Source organism: Lagenorhynchus albirostris, chromosome 8 (assembly GCF_949774975.1).
Source record: "Lagenorhynchus albirostris chromosome 8, mLagAlb1.1, whole genome shotgun sequence".
NCBI classification, from domain to species: domain Eukaryota; kingdom Metazoa; phylum Chordata; class Mammalia; order Artiodactyla; family Delphinidae; genus Lagenorhynchus; species Lagenorhynchus albirostris.
In genome coordinates, this window is record NC_083102.1 from 14,344,471 (window position 1) to 14,359,737 (window position 15,267).

At 38.9% G+C, this 15,267-nt stretch overlaps 2 protein-coding genes across 3 annotated transcripts in view; one reads left to right on the forward strand and one right to left on the reverse strand.

Moving 5' to 3' along the window:
* HIPK2 (homeodomain interacting protein kinase 2) overlaps positions 1–1,375 on the forward strand; it is a 386,834-nt gene extending 385,459 nt beyond the window's left edge. The window contains exon 18 of the mRNA XM_060156554.1: positions 1,334–1,375. The gene's annotated coding sequence lies outside the window, so the exon portion shown is untranslated. The remainder of the gene's footprint in view (positions 1–1,333) is intronic.
* Positions 1–15,267, reverse strand: part of UBN2 (ubinuclein 2) — a 67,067-nt gene that overhangs the window by 717 nt on the left and 51,083 nt on the right. For both annotated transcript variants that reach the window (XM_060156553.1, XM_060156552.1), the window contains 3 exons: positions 9,977–11,527; positions 3,564–3,795; positions 3,042–3,131 (listed from right to left, as the gene is read on the reverse strand). In XM_060156553.1, coding sequence (XP_060012536.1) covers positions 3,042–3,131; positions 3,564–3,795; positions 9,977–11,527 — 1,873 coding nt within the window. The remainder of the gene's footprint in view (positions 1–3,041; positions 3,132–3,563; positions 3,796–9,976; positions 11,528–15,267) is intronic.

Below are 15,267 nucleotides of genomic sequence, written 5' to 3' on the forward strand. Positions count from 1 at the left end.
TAGTACCTTACGTGTTATATAGCAGTATAGAGGTTGAGAACATAAAGGAGATAAAAACTCAACAAGAATGATCCTCTTATCTCAAATGACTGGTTTAATTGGTTTTCAGTGTCCTACAAATACTATTTCAACAAGTATTTATTATCTCCCTCACTGTCAATTGTGTCAAATGCTGTGAGGATTATAAAGAAACATAAAAGACATAATCCTTCTCCTTCAAGGGACCTAACACATTTTTTGATTCCTTTAGAAGACAAGGTCAATTTCATTTTCTTGCAAGTGAGATTAAATTTCCTGCCATGACACAGCATTTAATAACTCTCAATTATTTATGTAAATGACTGGACCACACTGGTAGTGAAAACTCCAGCTGAGTCTTTGTTTTAGTCCTAACCTGGCAAAAGTTGTAAAAGGCAGGAAAGTTTGCTACTGGGAACAATGGTTTCTTAGTTTTACATATGGCTATGTAACTTTTACTGGGAAAATGCTGATCACTCAAGTTAAACTGGACATGAGTAGGGTCTAGTGACCTCTATAGACAACAGAAATCTCTAATAGATCATTCATTGCCTTAGCAAGGAAAATTAAGCCCCCACCAGGCCTGAGAGAAAAAGAGGGAGGCACAAAGGGCAGAAATACACAGGTGTAAAGGAACAAATTATTGCATTCAGTAACAATCCTAAGGCTGGAGGAGACCACAAAAGTCACAATGCTAAGTCAACTCGTGTGAAACCTAAATTACTCGGGTGAAACATAAGCAAAACAAAAAAACTGCCTCCACTGAAGAAAAGATGTATCAATGAAACAAGACAATTATTTCAAAAGCTGTATAAACAGAATATTATTAAAATGAACTTGGTGACAACATCTAAGGAACTGACTTTTCCATTTATAATGTGGTATTATACCCTTGCATTTGTAGACAGAAATGATTTGACTTGAGGCATAATTAAATTCATAAAATGGCAGAGTGGGATTTTGCTCAAAGAAGCTTTGGTTAATTACCAAAATAAAATACTCATATTAACTGGACTGTGAAATTCTTTAGACCAGGGTTTGGCAACTATGGCCTGTGGGCCAAATATGGTCTGCCACCTCTTTTTATGAATAAAGTTTTATTGGAACCCAGCCACACTCATGCTACATATTGTCTATGACTGTTTTCCTACTGCAGTGGCAGCGTGGAGTAGTTGTGATAGACTATGTGGACTACAAAGCCTAAATTATTTACTATTTGCAGCTTTATAGAAAAAGTTTACTGACCCCAGTCTTTAGATAAGGTCAGAAAATGAACATTAACTGAGCTCTTACTATGCACCAGGTACCATGCTAGAAGCTTTAATTTTTTTTTTTTTTCGGTACGCGGGCCTCTCACTGTTGTGGCCTCTCCCGCTGCGGAGCACAGGCTCCGGACGCGCAGGCTCAGCAGCCATGGCTCACGGGCCTAGCCGCTCCGCGGCATGTGGGATCTTCCCGGACCGGGGCACGAACCCGTGCCCCCTGCATCGGCAGGCGGACTCTCAACCCCTGCGCCACCAGGGAAGCCCTAAATAAATATTTTTGTTAAATTCTCATAAGAAGCCTATTAAAAACATCTTGTTGTCCTCAGTTTACAAGCAAGGGAAGTGAAGGTCAAACAAGTTAGACTTGCTCAAAGCGGCAGTCCTCGAATTCAAAAATCCCAGCCTGATTCTCAAATTTAGTGTCTCATACTTCAAAATGTTTTTACAATGAAAAATTATAAACTTTTAAATTTCAATTACTTGGAAAATACCGACAGTCTTATTTCCTTTCTCCCTCTGGAACAGTGGTGCTGGCCAGAAAACAAGATAATGTACCTACACTTGGACTATTGGGGTCATGTTGAACCACAAGAATCCCAGGTGTCTAATTCCTTGCAGGTTTCTACCGGTCTGCCCTCAAACATACAGCTCTAAGCCGGACTCATCCTACCAAGCTGTCATCAATACCCAGGGTGGAACTGCCTTAGTCACAGGGCAATCTTCCTTAAGCACTTAAACCTAATCAAGAAGCCCAGGAAGATCAGGACTGTTGACACTTGTACCTACTTTGTGGTCCCCCATTTGCACAACTGTGGTTTTGTATTCATTCTCTCAAGGGAGAGTCTGGGGCAGCTTGCCACTTAGGTGCTTTAGAGGATTAATTACAACCTATTGCCTCAAGATTGTTCTAAAGCTCCCATTTCCACATTGTGGTCAACTGTAAACTTGTTCAATAATAATTTTAAATGCAGTGGCCAAAAAGAATAGTGAGGCCCCAGTCAACCTTCCTAAGTTAAGAGAGCAGCCGAGCGGCTCACAGATCCTGAAAATGGCCTTCAGAACAGTATCAGCGCTCTATGGGGGTCAACTGCTGGTGAGAGCAAGAATCTGGAGGCCAGTGTTGTGTCCAGTGTCCACTATCCAATTTCAGATTTCAGAGCGATCTAGTTGGGCTGCAAATATATAACGTGTACAGTTTAAAATCACGTTAATTTAATCACAGCTAAGAGGCAGAGAAGTTTAATAGTTAAGAATACAGGCCATGGAGTCAGACTTCCTGGGTTTGTATCTCAGATTAAACACTTAACTACCCTATCATCTTGGGCAAGTTGCTTACCTCTGATTCAGTATCCTGATCTGTAAAATGGGGACTGTTATCTCATTCACAGGTTTGTTGAAAGGGTTAAATTAGCTAATACATGTAAGTAGTCACAAGACTGTCCACTTAGTAAGCTTTCAATAAAGGTCAACTATGATTAATTACCGGACATGACTTTTGTACACTGTCCTATGAATTCTATTCTTTGTCATCATTTCCATATAACAAACATCTTCAAAAAGGCTCTCTGCACATGTAATAAAAGATCTCCTTTACCTATTTCCTTTCTGTAAGGTGTTTGTTGCCAATAAGGATTCAGTCACATGAAAATTAGTTTTTCCAATCTTTGTCGTTCCCTCACATGGTTTTCAGAAAAGACTTAAAATATATATTTGTAAATTTGAATAATAAAGAGAGGAAGAAACAGGTGGCTTTCTTACCATTAAATGTTTGCTGTAAATGTGTAGGCAGAGGTGAGTGGGAAAGTGTTGCTGCATGCTGAGCTCCTGGCTGTAAACCCTTTAGTAAATCTGAGAGGAAAACAGACTTGTCAGTAATCTTCTTAAAACTAAGATTTGAGCCCTCTTAGATAAAAAATGAAAATAGTTTATCTAATGCAAGCACAGACCTTGACTTCTTAAACTAGAGCACATACATTAAAAAATATTTACATGTATAAATATAAATGTGTATGCAAATAACCCAGCAAATCTGACTCCCTCTTATAAATTTCATTAAGATAGAAATGTGGAATAGACAGTTCACTTACAAACTATAAAAAAATTTCAGAGTCCAGTAATTTGACTTATTTTATATATATAGATGAAATAAACTGCATTTCTTTTTTAAAAATTCTATAATTTTCACTAACTCCAACTGGACTACTCTCAATTAGTATAAATTTGTGAAGTTTCCTGTTCTATCAAACTAGGTAGCCAAGTAAATAAAAGAGCCGCACTTACTCTGAGTTAGGCTATGGTGGAAAGCGGCTGAGGTAGATCCCGAGGTGGCTGTCACTCCAGCTGTGTCCGTTCCAAAGCCAAGTAGCTCCAAGGGAAACTGGAAGGGCATGGTCACTGGAACAAGGCCACCCAGCATCCCAAAAGGAGTCACATTTTGATTTGTTACAGACAAAGGTGATGTCATGAGAGTCAGAGGTGAGGCATTAGCCAATAATGATGCTCCTGCTGTGGACTGCAGAAACCAGGGGTCAAAATACATAAGAAATCAAGTCTTTAACCTGAATTGATTTATTTTACTTAATATCCTCATGGACACGAGACTATGTCTTACATCTGCTCTAAAAGAAACTTTGGGAGACAGAAATAAAGACTGAAGCATAAATTACATTTCAAAGAGTGACCAATACTGGCTTTGGAAATACTTCTACTCAGCTCTTCATCACCAGTTTAGATTTCTTAACTGTTACTGCAATGCCTATATTAACACCCATTCACTCTCTTAATCAACTCATTTCTAACCTTAGATTTCCATGTTTGCTCTTAGCCCCTAGATCTGACACTGGTACGTTATTCCATATAATTTCAACTTGGTCTCTGAAAATGCTCTGTAATTTTACTGTTTGCCTTACAATCTTTTCCGACACAATACCTGCAGCTGTTGTTCTAGACTATTACTCTCTCAGATCCCCCAACTTGATACCCTGTACTTTCATCATAACAGCCATCCTGTGTCCTCCTCACCATTAGCCTTACCTGCCTCTTCGTCAGAAGCTGAAAACCTGACCTATGCCACGAATCCCACCCATGCAGAACTTTCTGTGACAAATGTCAAGCACTGCACCTTTTCCGTATTTCCTCTGCCTTCGCAAATATAGAGTCCTCTTACATTGTTTTACAACCACGCTGTTATTCCTGGCTCCTCCCCAACCCCTAGCAAAAACCTGACTTATGGATCTTCCTTTTATTATCAAACTTGCTGAATGACAGCCTCCTTTTTCCAAATTATCTAGCCTCTCGTTAACCCCTGAAAGAGGTTTCCAATTCCACTACTTTTTTGAACTTAGACTCCTAAGGCAAAAGGTAAATTAGAGTGTTTTGACACTCCCGGACCTGGGCTGTGACGCCATGTTTGTGCTTAGAAATACGCTAGCACTCATGAGCTCTCATGGACAAATTACTTAAATATATTCTAGTAAGCTAATTTAATTCTTTGAACACTCTTCTATAAAGCAATTAAATAATTTTTTCCCATTTTGACTTTTTTTATGTGTACTTATCAACAAAGATTATAATCAAAATTTCCCAGTATCAGACATTATCTACTATAGTTTCTGCAATTTTGTAGCCTTATTTTATCAACTCAAAATTTCTGTGGTAAAAAACTTTACAGTTCTAAATTTGGTCAAGAAAACTGAATTCTCTGAATATTTGTTAATAATAAGCATTAGCTATGGTCAGTTTTACTTTGTATGTTGATTATTTCTACCAGTAAATATTATTAATTAAGGGCTAATCATTTTATTTCTTAATGTATGAGAACAAGGTAGGTGATTTTCCCATGCAAAAATGCCACATTACATCATATATTTATACACTTAATGGTCCACAGCACTGCTGAACAAAAAAAATGAAGAACATCCTCCCAAAGCTTTCTATTCTGGTTTTTCCACTAGTTCTCCAATAGCCTTCCCTTATCTCCTTTATTTATCTCTCAGATTTATACCTATAGTTCTGACCTCTCATCTCAGTTTCAATCCTGTTTAGCTAACTGTTTAGTGAAGAATTCCACTTGGATATCTAACACTCGCCAACTTGGCATGTCCAGAATTGAACTCATCATCTGCTACAATCACTTCCTTCTCGTATATGTTAAACGCTAGGATCAGTAGTTTCATTCTTTGCCACCACTCTGGCTTGAAACCTTAGTTTTTAAGCATCATGAAATGAAGAACAAGATGAGCTCGCAGTCAACATAACTTTTTTTGTTTTTTTAATCGCAACTTCCTCCCACACTTAAGTACAAATCGTTATCACTTTACGCTTGGACTTGACGATTTTTCTTACTTGCCCGTCTTTCCCCTCTACTGTGCCCACCATGATATACAAAATGGGTGATTTAGGAAAGAATTACTAAGTTAGAAACAACAGTGCTTCTGAAGCAAAAAAAGGATCCAGCATCAATTTAAGAATTAACAAGGGTTCTTTCTTTTTAATCTAATTCTATTTTAGTCTCAGGATAATATGGGGAACACACTCCAAGGCCATGTGCCCCAAGTGGAGCCCCCCTAGTGAGGAACATGAAACACTGCTAATAAGGAGAACTCTTCTATGCTTTTCTGGAGGAGGCTAATGGAAGCATTAAACTGACAGAAAATGCAAATTAGGGCAACTTTCACAATTAAGTAACGTGTATTAGCAATAAAAAATGGCACCACGCCATAAGTATCTAACATTCTGTGCTTTTAAAAACCTTCCATAACCACTTTTGTTTATAAAGCTAAAGTGAAACACCAGATTACCTAAGTATCTAAGTTTCTCTCATAGAAGGTGGAGACCTTCCAGAAGTGGGATATCCCACTGTTGATATCATTTGGAAGCACACAGGAGAAGCTGTCAACATGCAGTAGGCAATCAGTTCGGGATAATGCCCCATAATCAAAAATAGTTTCCATGGCCTCCACATTTCATTCCTAGGGGAAGATATGAACGGGCACCTTGCTCTTCCTGTGGTGGGTATTACATTTTTCTTTTGACGACGGGTTTCATTTTGGTGAGTACATCTGTCCCCCATTCTCTACAACACCCAGAGTGATCTTTTGAAATATAAATCAGACCATACCACTCCCCTCCAACAGCTTCCCACTGAACAGAAGTAAAAGCCCAAGCCCTTACTGTAGCCCACAAGGTCCTCCATCACATGGTTTGGAGTTGATCTGTGATCTCCTCACCTCCCCATCCTTCCCTGCTGTCTAGCCATGCAGGCCTGCAGGTCGTCAGGCTCTCTCCTATCTCAGCGTCTTCACATCTACCATCCCCCTCTTGCCTGGGCTCTTCGCTCTTCTCTCCAAACGGCTGGCTCCTGCTCATTCAATTCTCAGCTCTAATGCTGCCTCGTCAAAGAGGCCTTCTCCATCTCCCTGATCCACGTTAGTAGCAATCACACTTTAGCATATTACTGTTTTATTTTATTTTTATAGCGCTTAAAGTATTTTTAAGTACTTGTGTTTTGCTTATCTTCCTGCCTAGAATATACGCCCCATGAGAGGAGGGATCTTGATTCACCCCATTTCCCCAGCACCTAGAAGAGTGCCTGGCACACATTAAACACTTAGTAAACATTTGCTTAGTGAATTATTTTGGGAATTATAAAGTGGCAAAGACAGGATTCACAGAAAATCAATAAGCTGAAGGGCAAGAAAGAACAGGAAAGCCTTGAGTGGCAAGTTAATAAAAAGCAGGTAGAGATAATAATGTGAACCCAGAAAGACTTTAACTTTTGCTAACCTCAGGACCCGTCATGTTCACATCTGCAAACAGCTAAAGATGTCTTTCAGAAAGGAGTGGAATAGTTTATAGGCATAGATAGGAAACCTGTTTTTAGTGTTGGCCAGCTAGAAGGATAGGATCTAGAGGCCACAAGGTGGCTGATAAGACTTCAGTGAGATGCTATGTTAAAAAAAAGAACCTTAGGTTGACCAGAAGTTAGAAATAACCTTATTCAATTACTGATCTTTTCCTCAGTCAAACCAATAAGAAAGACAAAAAGGATCCGATATGAAGGCAGAAACTCTAAGGTCTCCAAATCAGAAAGCCACTCGGAGAGGAAGAAAACCAGGGAGGAAGTAGTTATATTTTAGAAACACAAATTTTGCCACATAGTTTCCTTGCCAACAAACCAATTGGTAAACAACAAACCAAGTTGTTCTTCAGGGATAAATGATCAAATATAGGAAGGTTTCCAGGAAAAAAAAAGAACTGATAGATTCTGGAGATGACAAAAGACAGAGGGAGATTTAACTTTAAATTCAAAGAAAACAAAGCAAGTGGAAAAACAGCAATTTTTAACTACAGGAAAAAAGTCCAAAATTTATAATTGAAACCACAGTTAATGACACTTAGCTCAACAGAGACAATATTTTACATAGTCACAGATTTAACCAAAAGTTGTAATTTTAGTCTTTGAAGAAAATGGGAAAGGTAAAAGTGAGCTAAAAGCCTTATTTATCACAATGAGAAGCTGAAAGATAATACTAAAATAAATAGTCTTCCATTCATTCTTATTTTTTGAAAACACAATTTTTAAAAAACACAAGAGAAAAAGCTAAGAGAGTTAAAAGTAGTTGACACTAGGAAGGAGGATCTGGGGCATGGAACTGCCATTTCGGTTATAATCCTCTCACATATTCCTGTAATCAAATTAAAGATTGATTTCAAAAACAGTCAACATTTTAATAAAGATAATAAAACAGGAATGTGGACTAACTCCTAGACCTTAGTTATAACTCAAATTTTAACATACAATCCCTAATCGGTTTTTTTTAATTTCTGATAAAAGCAAAATCATATAGATAAAACATCTATTTATCCTAGATTTCAGTTAATGAAGTATCAGTTAATTGAATTTTGTTCTATATTAGAATTCTAGAATTCATTCATTCCTAAGCCTACTTTAGTAAAGGCAGAGTGATGATTTGGGTTTTAAGTGTATATTGAATACCAACACTTAGCTTGTACTGAGTAGCAGAGACCCTCTACAGACACCAAGGGAAACGTATTTCATTAGATGTTCCTATTCCACATAAATAAGAGGCAGTAAAAAGTTAGAGCACTTTCTTAGACAACAGAATTTCAGACATCAATAAAAGTCATATTTTCAAAGAATAACTGAGAAGCTAAGAAATAACATCATAAATGTTATATTTTTTTAAAGCTTCTTATGAAACAGAATATTATGTAAAATCCACTTTCTTGAAGAGTTTAAAAGAGTTATCAGGAAAGTATCAACACTGGTGGGATGATGGGTGGCTTTTCTTTTCTTTTTTTCTGAATTTTACCTACTGCGAACATGGATTATGTTTCAGGGGAAGGGAAAAAAGTTAAAGAAACCAAATCAGTAAAGTGAAGACAAATCTGAGAAAAGCCTCAGAATACAAAGAAGTGGCAGATAGATGGAAACAATAACAGAGAAGATGATATGAAAGGCAGAGAGATGGAATATATGAGTGCTAAAGAGTTCTCAAAAAACCTAGGCCAATGGATCAGAAAACATAATAGAACAAAATATTCTTGAGCTGAAAAAATGGGCAGGTCTGAGATTGAAAGATGTTACCATTTTTCTAGGTACACTATTAATGAAAACTAGATAAACCTAGCCATTATCTGGGAACACTTGATTTTCAAGAAACAAGAGAAAATGTGATTAGCATTTAGGCAGAGAAAACACATTACTTATAAGGGAACAAAAAGTCAGAATTGCCTCATACTTTTTTATAACCTTAATTAGTAAGTAAGGGTCAGCGGAGCAGTATTTACAAAACTTGGAGTTAGTGACCCAAGAGTCTTTATCAACTCAAGTGTGGCAGCACAGAAATTATCAGGTATGCAAGAGCTAAAGTAAAACAGCTTTCACATTAGCCTTCTCGAAAAGATTCCTTGAATTAGGTACTCCTGCTAAATGAGAGATAAATTTAAATTAAAAACTCACAAATGGGAAAAGTGTGGTATAAATGGATTACCGATACTAACTTGACAGAGAATTATATATGAATAACTGTAAAATTTGTGCAAAATAAAAATTTTATTCGAAAAGACAAATGGTTAGAGGAAAAAAATAATATGAATGTCTAAATTTTATTAAATAAAAAATTATGGGGCTTCCCTGGTGGCGCAGGGGTTGAGAGTCCGCCTGCCGATGCAGGGGACACGGGTTCATGCCCCGGTCCGGGAAGATCCCACATGCCACGGAGCGGCTGGGCCCGTGAGCCATGGCCGCTGAGCCTGCGCGTCCAGAGCCTGTGCTCCGCGACGGGAGAGGCCCGCGTACCACCAAAAAATATATATATATATGAAAGTTGGCAGGAGAAAGGGGACTAGGATGGGGAAAAGAAGAGACATGTGAAGGTATGTTAAAATCATAAATGACTATTTTGTTCTGGACTTTAATAAGGTACAGTTTTAAATATGCATTTTAGTTGTGTTTTTAAAAAATTTTGAAAGTAAGCATGTAATAAAAAAAAATCCACATCCCAACAAAAATTTCATTCCCAGGTGTCTCCATCACTGTGATGTCAACATCCATAAGTTATAAGTCATCATAAACAACTGATGATATTATAATAAAGTCATTAAATTGACTCACAAGAGAAATTACACCATCTTACGCTTTATCACGTGAATGTATCTAACATACATACCTGCACACTGGCTGTTACCACTGACGACCCTGAGGCAGAGGATGGTCTATGTGGAGTAGACAACGGTTTAGTAGCACCCTGTGTTCCACTTCCTGTTCCCCCAGATAGACTAGTCCTATTAGCTCCGCTTGAGTTAAGGTTGCTACCTCTGCTGGCCGGTACATTCATTGCAATTCCACTCAAGCTATTCTTGCCGACAGTTCCAGTGGATGATGAGTTTGTTAGCTTTGGAGGGGCCTGAAGATTTTTTGTAGATGGAAGGCCTGAAGTGCGATTAGAGGGCAATAAATTCAAGGTGGGAGACTGTCTGCTGATGTTTATTCCACTGGGCTGTTTATGGACTGGGTTGTTACTGCTAGAGTGGCTACTCTGGGCCACTAGTGCATTTGGACTGGAAGAACTTGGGGATACAGTAGGTTTGGGAGTTGGGTTGGATTTAGAAATAAGTTTAGTTGATACTGAAGGCTTAGCTGACTGAGAGGGCTTGGGTGAGGCAGAAGGCTTAGGTGAGGGCAAGGGTTTAGGAGACGTGGCAGGTTTCGGAGATGCGGCAAGTTTTGGGGATGCAGCCATTGAGAAGGGAGATTTGAAACCCTGCGTGGAGATTTGTGACACCATTGCCTTGGCTAAATAGTTACTGGAGGTAGTGGTGCTAGGTACTGTCCTAGAAACCAGGGAGTGGGACCCTTGAGAACCATTTCCAGGTGTGGGAGTAGATAAGGGAAGGCGGTACATAAGTGGCTTATCTGAAGACTTAATAAGTGGGGATGAACAGGAAAGTTGGGGATTATTACTTAATTTCACCACTGGATTGGTCTGTGATTTACTAATAGTTGCTTGTAATGGAGACACATAGTTCTGTTGGACAGCTGAATGCTGGTGCACCTTTGTTACTTGTGTTAACGAAGAAGCATCTTGGGCCTCTGATGTTCCCAGAGCGTGAGAGGAGGCAGCAACTTGGGCTTGGGAAGAAGAGGAGACATGGGTCTGCGAAGAGGAAGAAGCATGAATCTGGCTTGACCTCTGTAGTCCTTGTTGAAGTAGCCTGGCTGGCAAAGGTTCTAAGGAAACTTTAGGGTTCTGAATTGAAGAACCAGCAATAAGGCCTGAAGAGATGCCAGTATGAGCTAAATCCTGGGGTTTCTTTGGTACTGGCCCTGTGTGGCCAGCAATAAGACTTGATGAATGTGCGGTCTGAGTAGAATCTAGTTTTTTGGGAGTAGCCAGTGGCAGTTTACTCATGATACTTGCTAATTTTTCCTCTCTCAGTCCTGGACGAGGTTTTGCAGTTGGCATACTTATCCTTGAGCCAGATGGAGGGCCCTTGTTCCCGTTGTTGATAACAGCTAAAGCTTCAGAAACAAGATCCAGTGCAGGTGGATGAAAAGAAAGTTCTTCATCTAGTGAGTCATCAAGGCAGATCGTCTCCTGGGCCGGTGTAGAGCTAGAACTGGTGGAGGCCACAGCAGATGTGCTAGAGCTCGTTGAAGGGCCACCAACTGAAGCCACCAAGGATGCAGGAGTTTTCTGGTCCTTTTTTGGACTACACTCCTAGCATAAACAGCATTATGTTGGAAAAACAAAAACGATTAATCAAAAATTACAAAGTATTAGATTTTAAAGGACAAAGGAATTCTCATAATTAAAATTCTACTAGAAATCTTATTTAGAGACTGTAAAAACCAAAATAATTTTCCGGAGGGTAGAGCTCCTAACTGAACTGTGCTCAAAGCCAAAGCAACTGATGTACTGCACACAGCTGCCACATCTTAGTAAGCCATTCTAAGAAGGCTTAAAACCAAGCCAAAGGAACATTCATATACTAGGTCTACTACTAATGAAACCTCCTCTCCCCTCACCCACCTCTATCAGATCTTCAGATACTATTCCGAATCCATTTGTTCAGAGACTATTCTCTTTTTATCCTCCTTATACCTAGGAGAACTTCTGCCTTTATCTTTTTTATTTGTATTTTTTAAATCTTTTGGCCGCACCGTGCAGCATGCAGGATCTTAGTTCCTCGACCAGGGATTGATCCCGAGCCCCCTGCAGTGGAAGTGCAGAGTCTTAACCGCTGGACCGCCAGGGAAATAGAATCTTAAGGTAGAATCTTAAGATTCTACCCAGGGACTTCCCTGGTGGCACAGTGGTTAGGAATCCGCTTGCCAATGCAGGGGACATGCGTTTGAGCCCTGGTCTGGAAGGATCCCACATGCCAGGGAGCAACTAAGTCCGTGAGCCACAACTCCTGAGCCTGCGCTCTAGAGCCCACGAGCCACAACTACTGAGCCCATGTGCCACGACTACTGAAGCCCGCAAGCCTACAGCCCATGCTCTGCAACAAGAGAAGCCACTGCAATGAGAAGCCTGTGCATCGCCACGCAGAGTAGCCCCCACTCGCCGCCAACTAGAGAAAGCCCGTGCACAGCAAAAAAGACCCAACGCAGCCAAAAATTAAAAAAATAATAATAAAAATAAATTAATTATATATAAAAAAGATTCTACCCATCTCGTATAGTATGGTTTGCTACGATACTGGCCCTCACTCTCTGCTTCCTTGCATTTCGGCCTCTTTGTATGCCTGTCCTACAGCTACCCATAGGCAGCGCATAGAGAAACTGGTACATCAAACTGGCAGAAGATTCAATTCAAGCACACTTAAATTACCTTTTCTATTCATTTTGGTAGAAGTCATTTGTAATTTAGTCCACACATATTCACTATGAGCAAGGCACTATGCTAAGAAAGCAAGAGCATTAGGAATTAAAACTTGGAATACCTAAGAGAGAATATTTTCTGTTTTATCAAAAAAAATTAACTTTCTTAAAATTCAAGGAAGAGATATGAGAATTAGGGCACAGTTTAAAATATTCAAAGAGCAAAAGAATTTAAAAAGTATCTTTCTCGGGCTTCCCTGGTGGCACAGTGGTTGAGAGTCCGCCTGCCGACGCAGGGGACGCGGGTTCGGGCCCCAGTCCGCGAGGATCCCGCATGCCGCAGAGCGGCTGGGCCCGTGAGCCATGGCCGCTGAGCCTGCGTGTCCGGAGCCTGTGCTCCGCAACGGGAGAGGCCACAACAGTGAGAGGCCCGCATACCGCAAAAAAAAAAAAAAAAAAAAAGTATCCTTCTCTTAAGAAAAATATAAAGTACATGACTCATTTTATATTTATGATTAAGAAGAAATAAAACTACATAAAAATCTTTTCCAAGTTTCTTCAATTAGTTTCCTAAAAACAGACAAATCCAAATAAACCCAAACCCTTATATTATACATTAATTTACACCATGACAGCACTTCCTCTAACTACAGTAGGGAAAGCATGGAGAGGAAGGGTCTTTACCACCTACTTTCTAAGGCATTAGAGTAAATAAGAATAATAAATTCTTATTTCTGTTAAGAATGCCACTACACTCTTTCTTAGCAATTTCTCTAAACTTCTATTCTAAAAAGTCGTGATTGAAAACCTCAATACCTTTTAGAAGTCTGTAGCGTAACTACATTAAGATCAAAATTGTCTGCTAAGATGAACAGCTAATGCAGATGAGACATGACTGCACTGACATGCCAACCAATCACATGATTAGTGAAAGCTGCATTACTATAAAAAGTACAGAAACTGAGAGTGTATCAAAATAACATTGGGAGTGTTACCAGTATAAAACTGCCATTTTAAGTAACTTTCTTTTAATTTTTCTTTAATATTTTTTTCTTTACAAAAATAACAGTAAATCCAGCCAAGAGAGTACTGTGTAGATTTATATTGGTAAATTGTTCAGGATATATATTTGAGCCGAAAAAGCAGATTATTCCATTTATATAAAATCTTAATTCAATCTGGATAAATGAATGACTGGATGGGCAGATGGATAGATGGTTAGATGGATGGATGAATGGGTGGAAGGAAAGAAGGAAGGGAGGCAGGGACAGACAGCCAGAAGAAGGGAGGGCAGATGTGTACCACAAAGTTAGGAGCTTTTTATTCTGTGTGAGCAGAAATTTCTGGATACTTTTACTTTCCTCCTTCTTACTTTTCTGTATTGTTTGCATTTTCTCCTGCAAGCATTTCCTTATATTACCTTTATAACTGAAATAGGTATTTAAAGGTCAGCAGGGCAGGAAAAAACCGTATCTGCAATACAGTTTTTCCATTTGGGGAAAAGGAAAGGGTAATTTAATCACAAAGAAAGGAACAAAACATAATTCCCCTGTACCATCCCAGCACACCCATTATTAGAATTCTGGTAAATTAATCATATGTTTAAATAGATGTATCAAAATTTAACCAACCCTTTATGGTGGGTATTAGGAGTTTAAAAATAAAGTCAAATGTCAAAACAAAGCATGAAGTCAATAGATTTAATGAAATACTGGCTCCATATTATTTGGATTAGAAGACAAAGCAGGTTAACTAAGAAAAAGAAGACTATTTAATCTGTGTTCAAAGAGCCTCTAATACAATAAATTAAGAAGACCATGGAGTAGCAAATGTTGACCTTCTGGCCCTAACCTCACAAGCAAAGAAACTCTATTCAAAGAGATGAAGGCTATGGGAAACGTTTAAAACCTACAAGCTGTGGGCTTTCATTATAATTTTAATTTCAAATGATTATAGTTTTCACTTCTAGAGGTTATGCTTGGTTCAACTCTGCTTTGTCTACTTTGATCGGATATTTTTTGTGCCCCCTTCTACTTTTTTAAATATTAAAAAACTTAAGTTACTTTATGTTCTAAATCTAATAAATCCATCACTTGCCCTTCTTAGGGATCTAATTCTGTTGGCTGTTTCCACTGACTCGCTCACAGTAACTTATTTCCTCACGTATTCTGTATTTTCAGATTGTAAACTCATGTTTGACACAGTATATATGTGATAAGCCTTTGAGGCCTGGGATGAAGGCACATTATTAAAGAGTGAATGTGATTTGCCAGTGCCCTGGGTTAATACTAATCTAACAACTTTAAGTTATTTTCGTAGCTTGAGGTTTTCCCAGTTCATGCAGGTTGTGTAAATTAAACTCCTAATCCAGAGAAAAATTTCAGGGAGGATTTCTTCTCCTAATCCAGAACCCAGGCCAAGATACACAAATTTCTTAGTCTTTCTGCCGGTGAATGGATTTCTTTTCCAGTTCTTTCTTTTACTAAAAATGTTATCCTTTGAGAGTCCCAGGTTTACGGAGAGTTTCATTCCAATTCCCAACCTATTTAAGTCTAAGAAAATCTTATCTGCTGTGCTCTGAGAAGGTGATAGGAATCAGCAAAGGCACCTAAAGGCAACTAAAGTTTCAGTGAC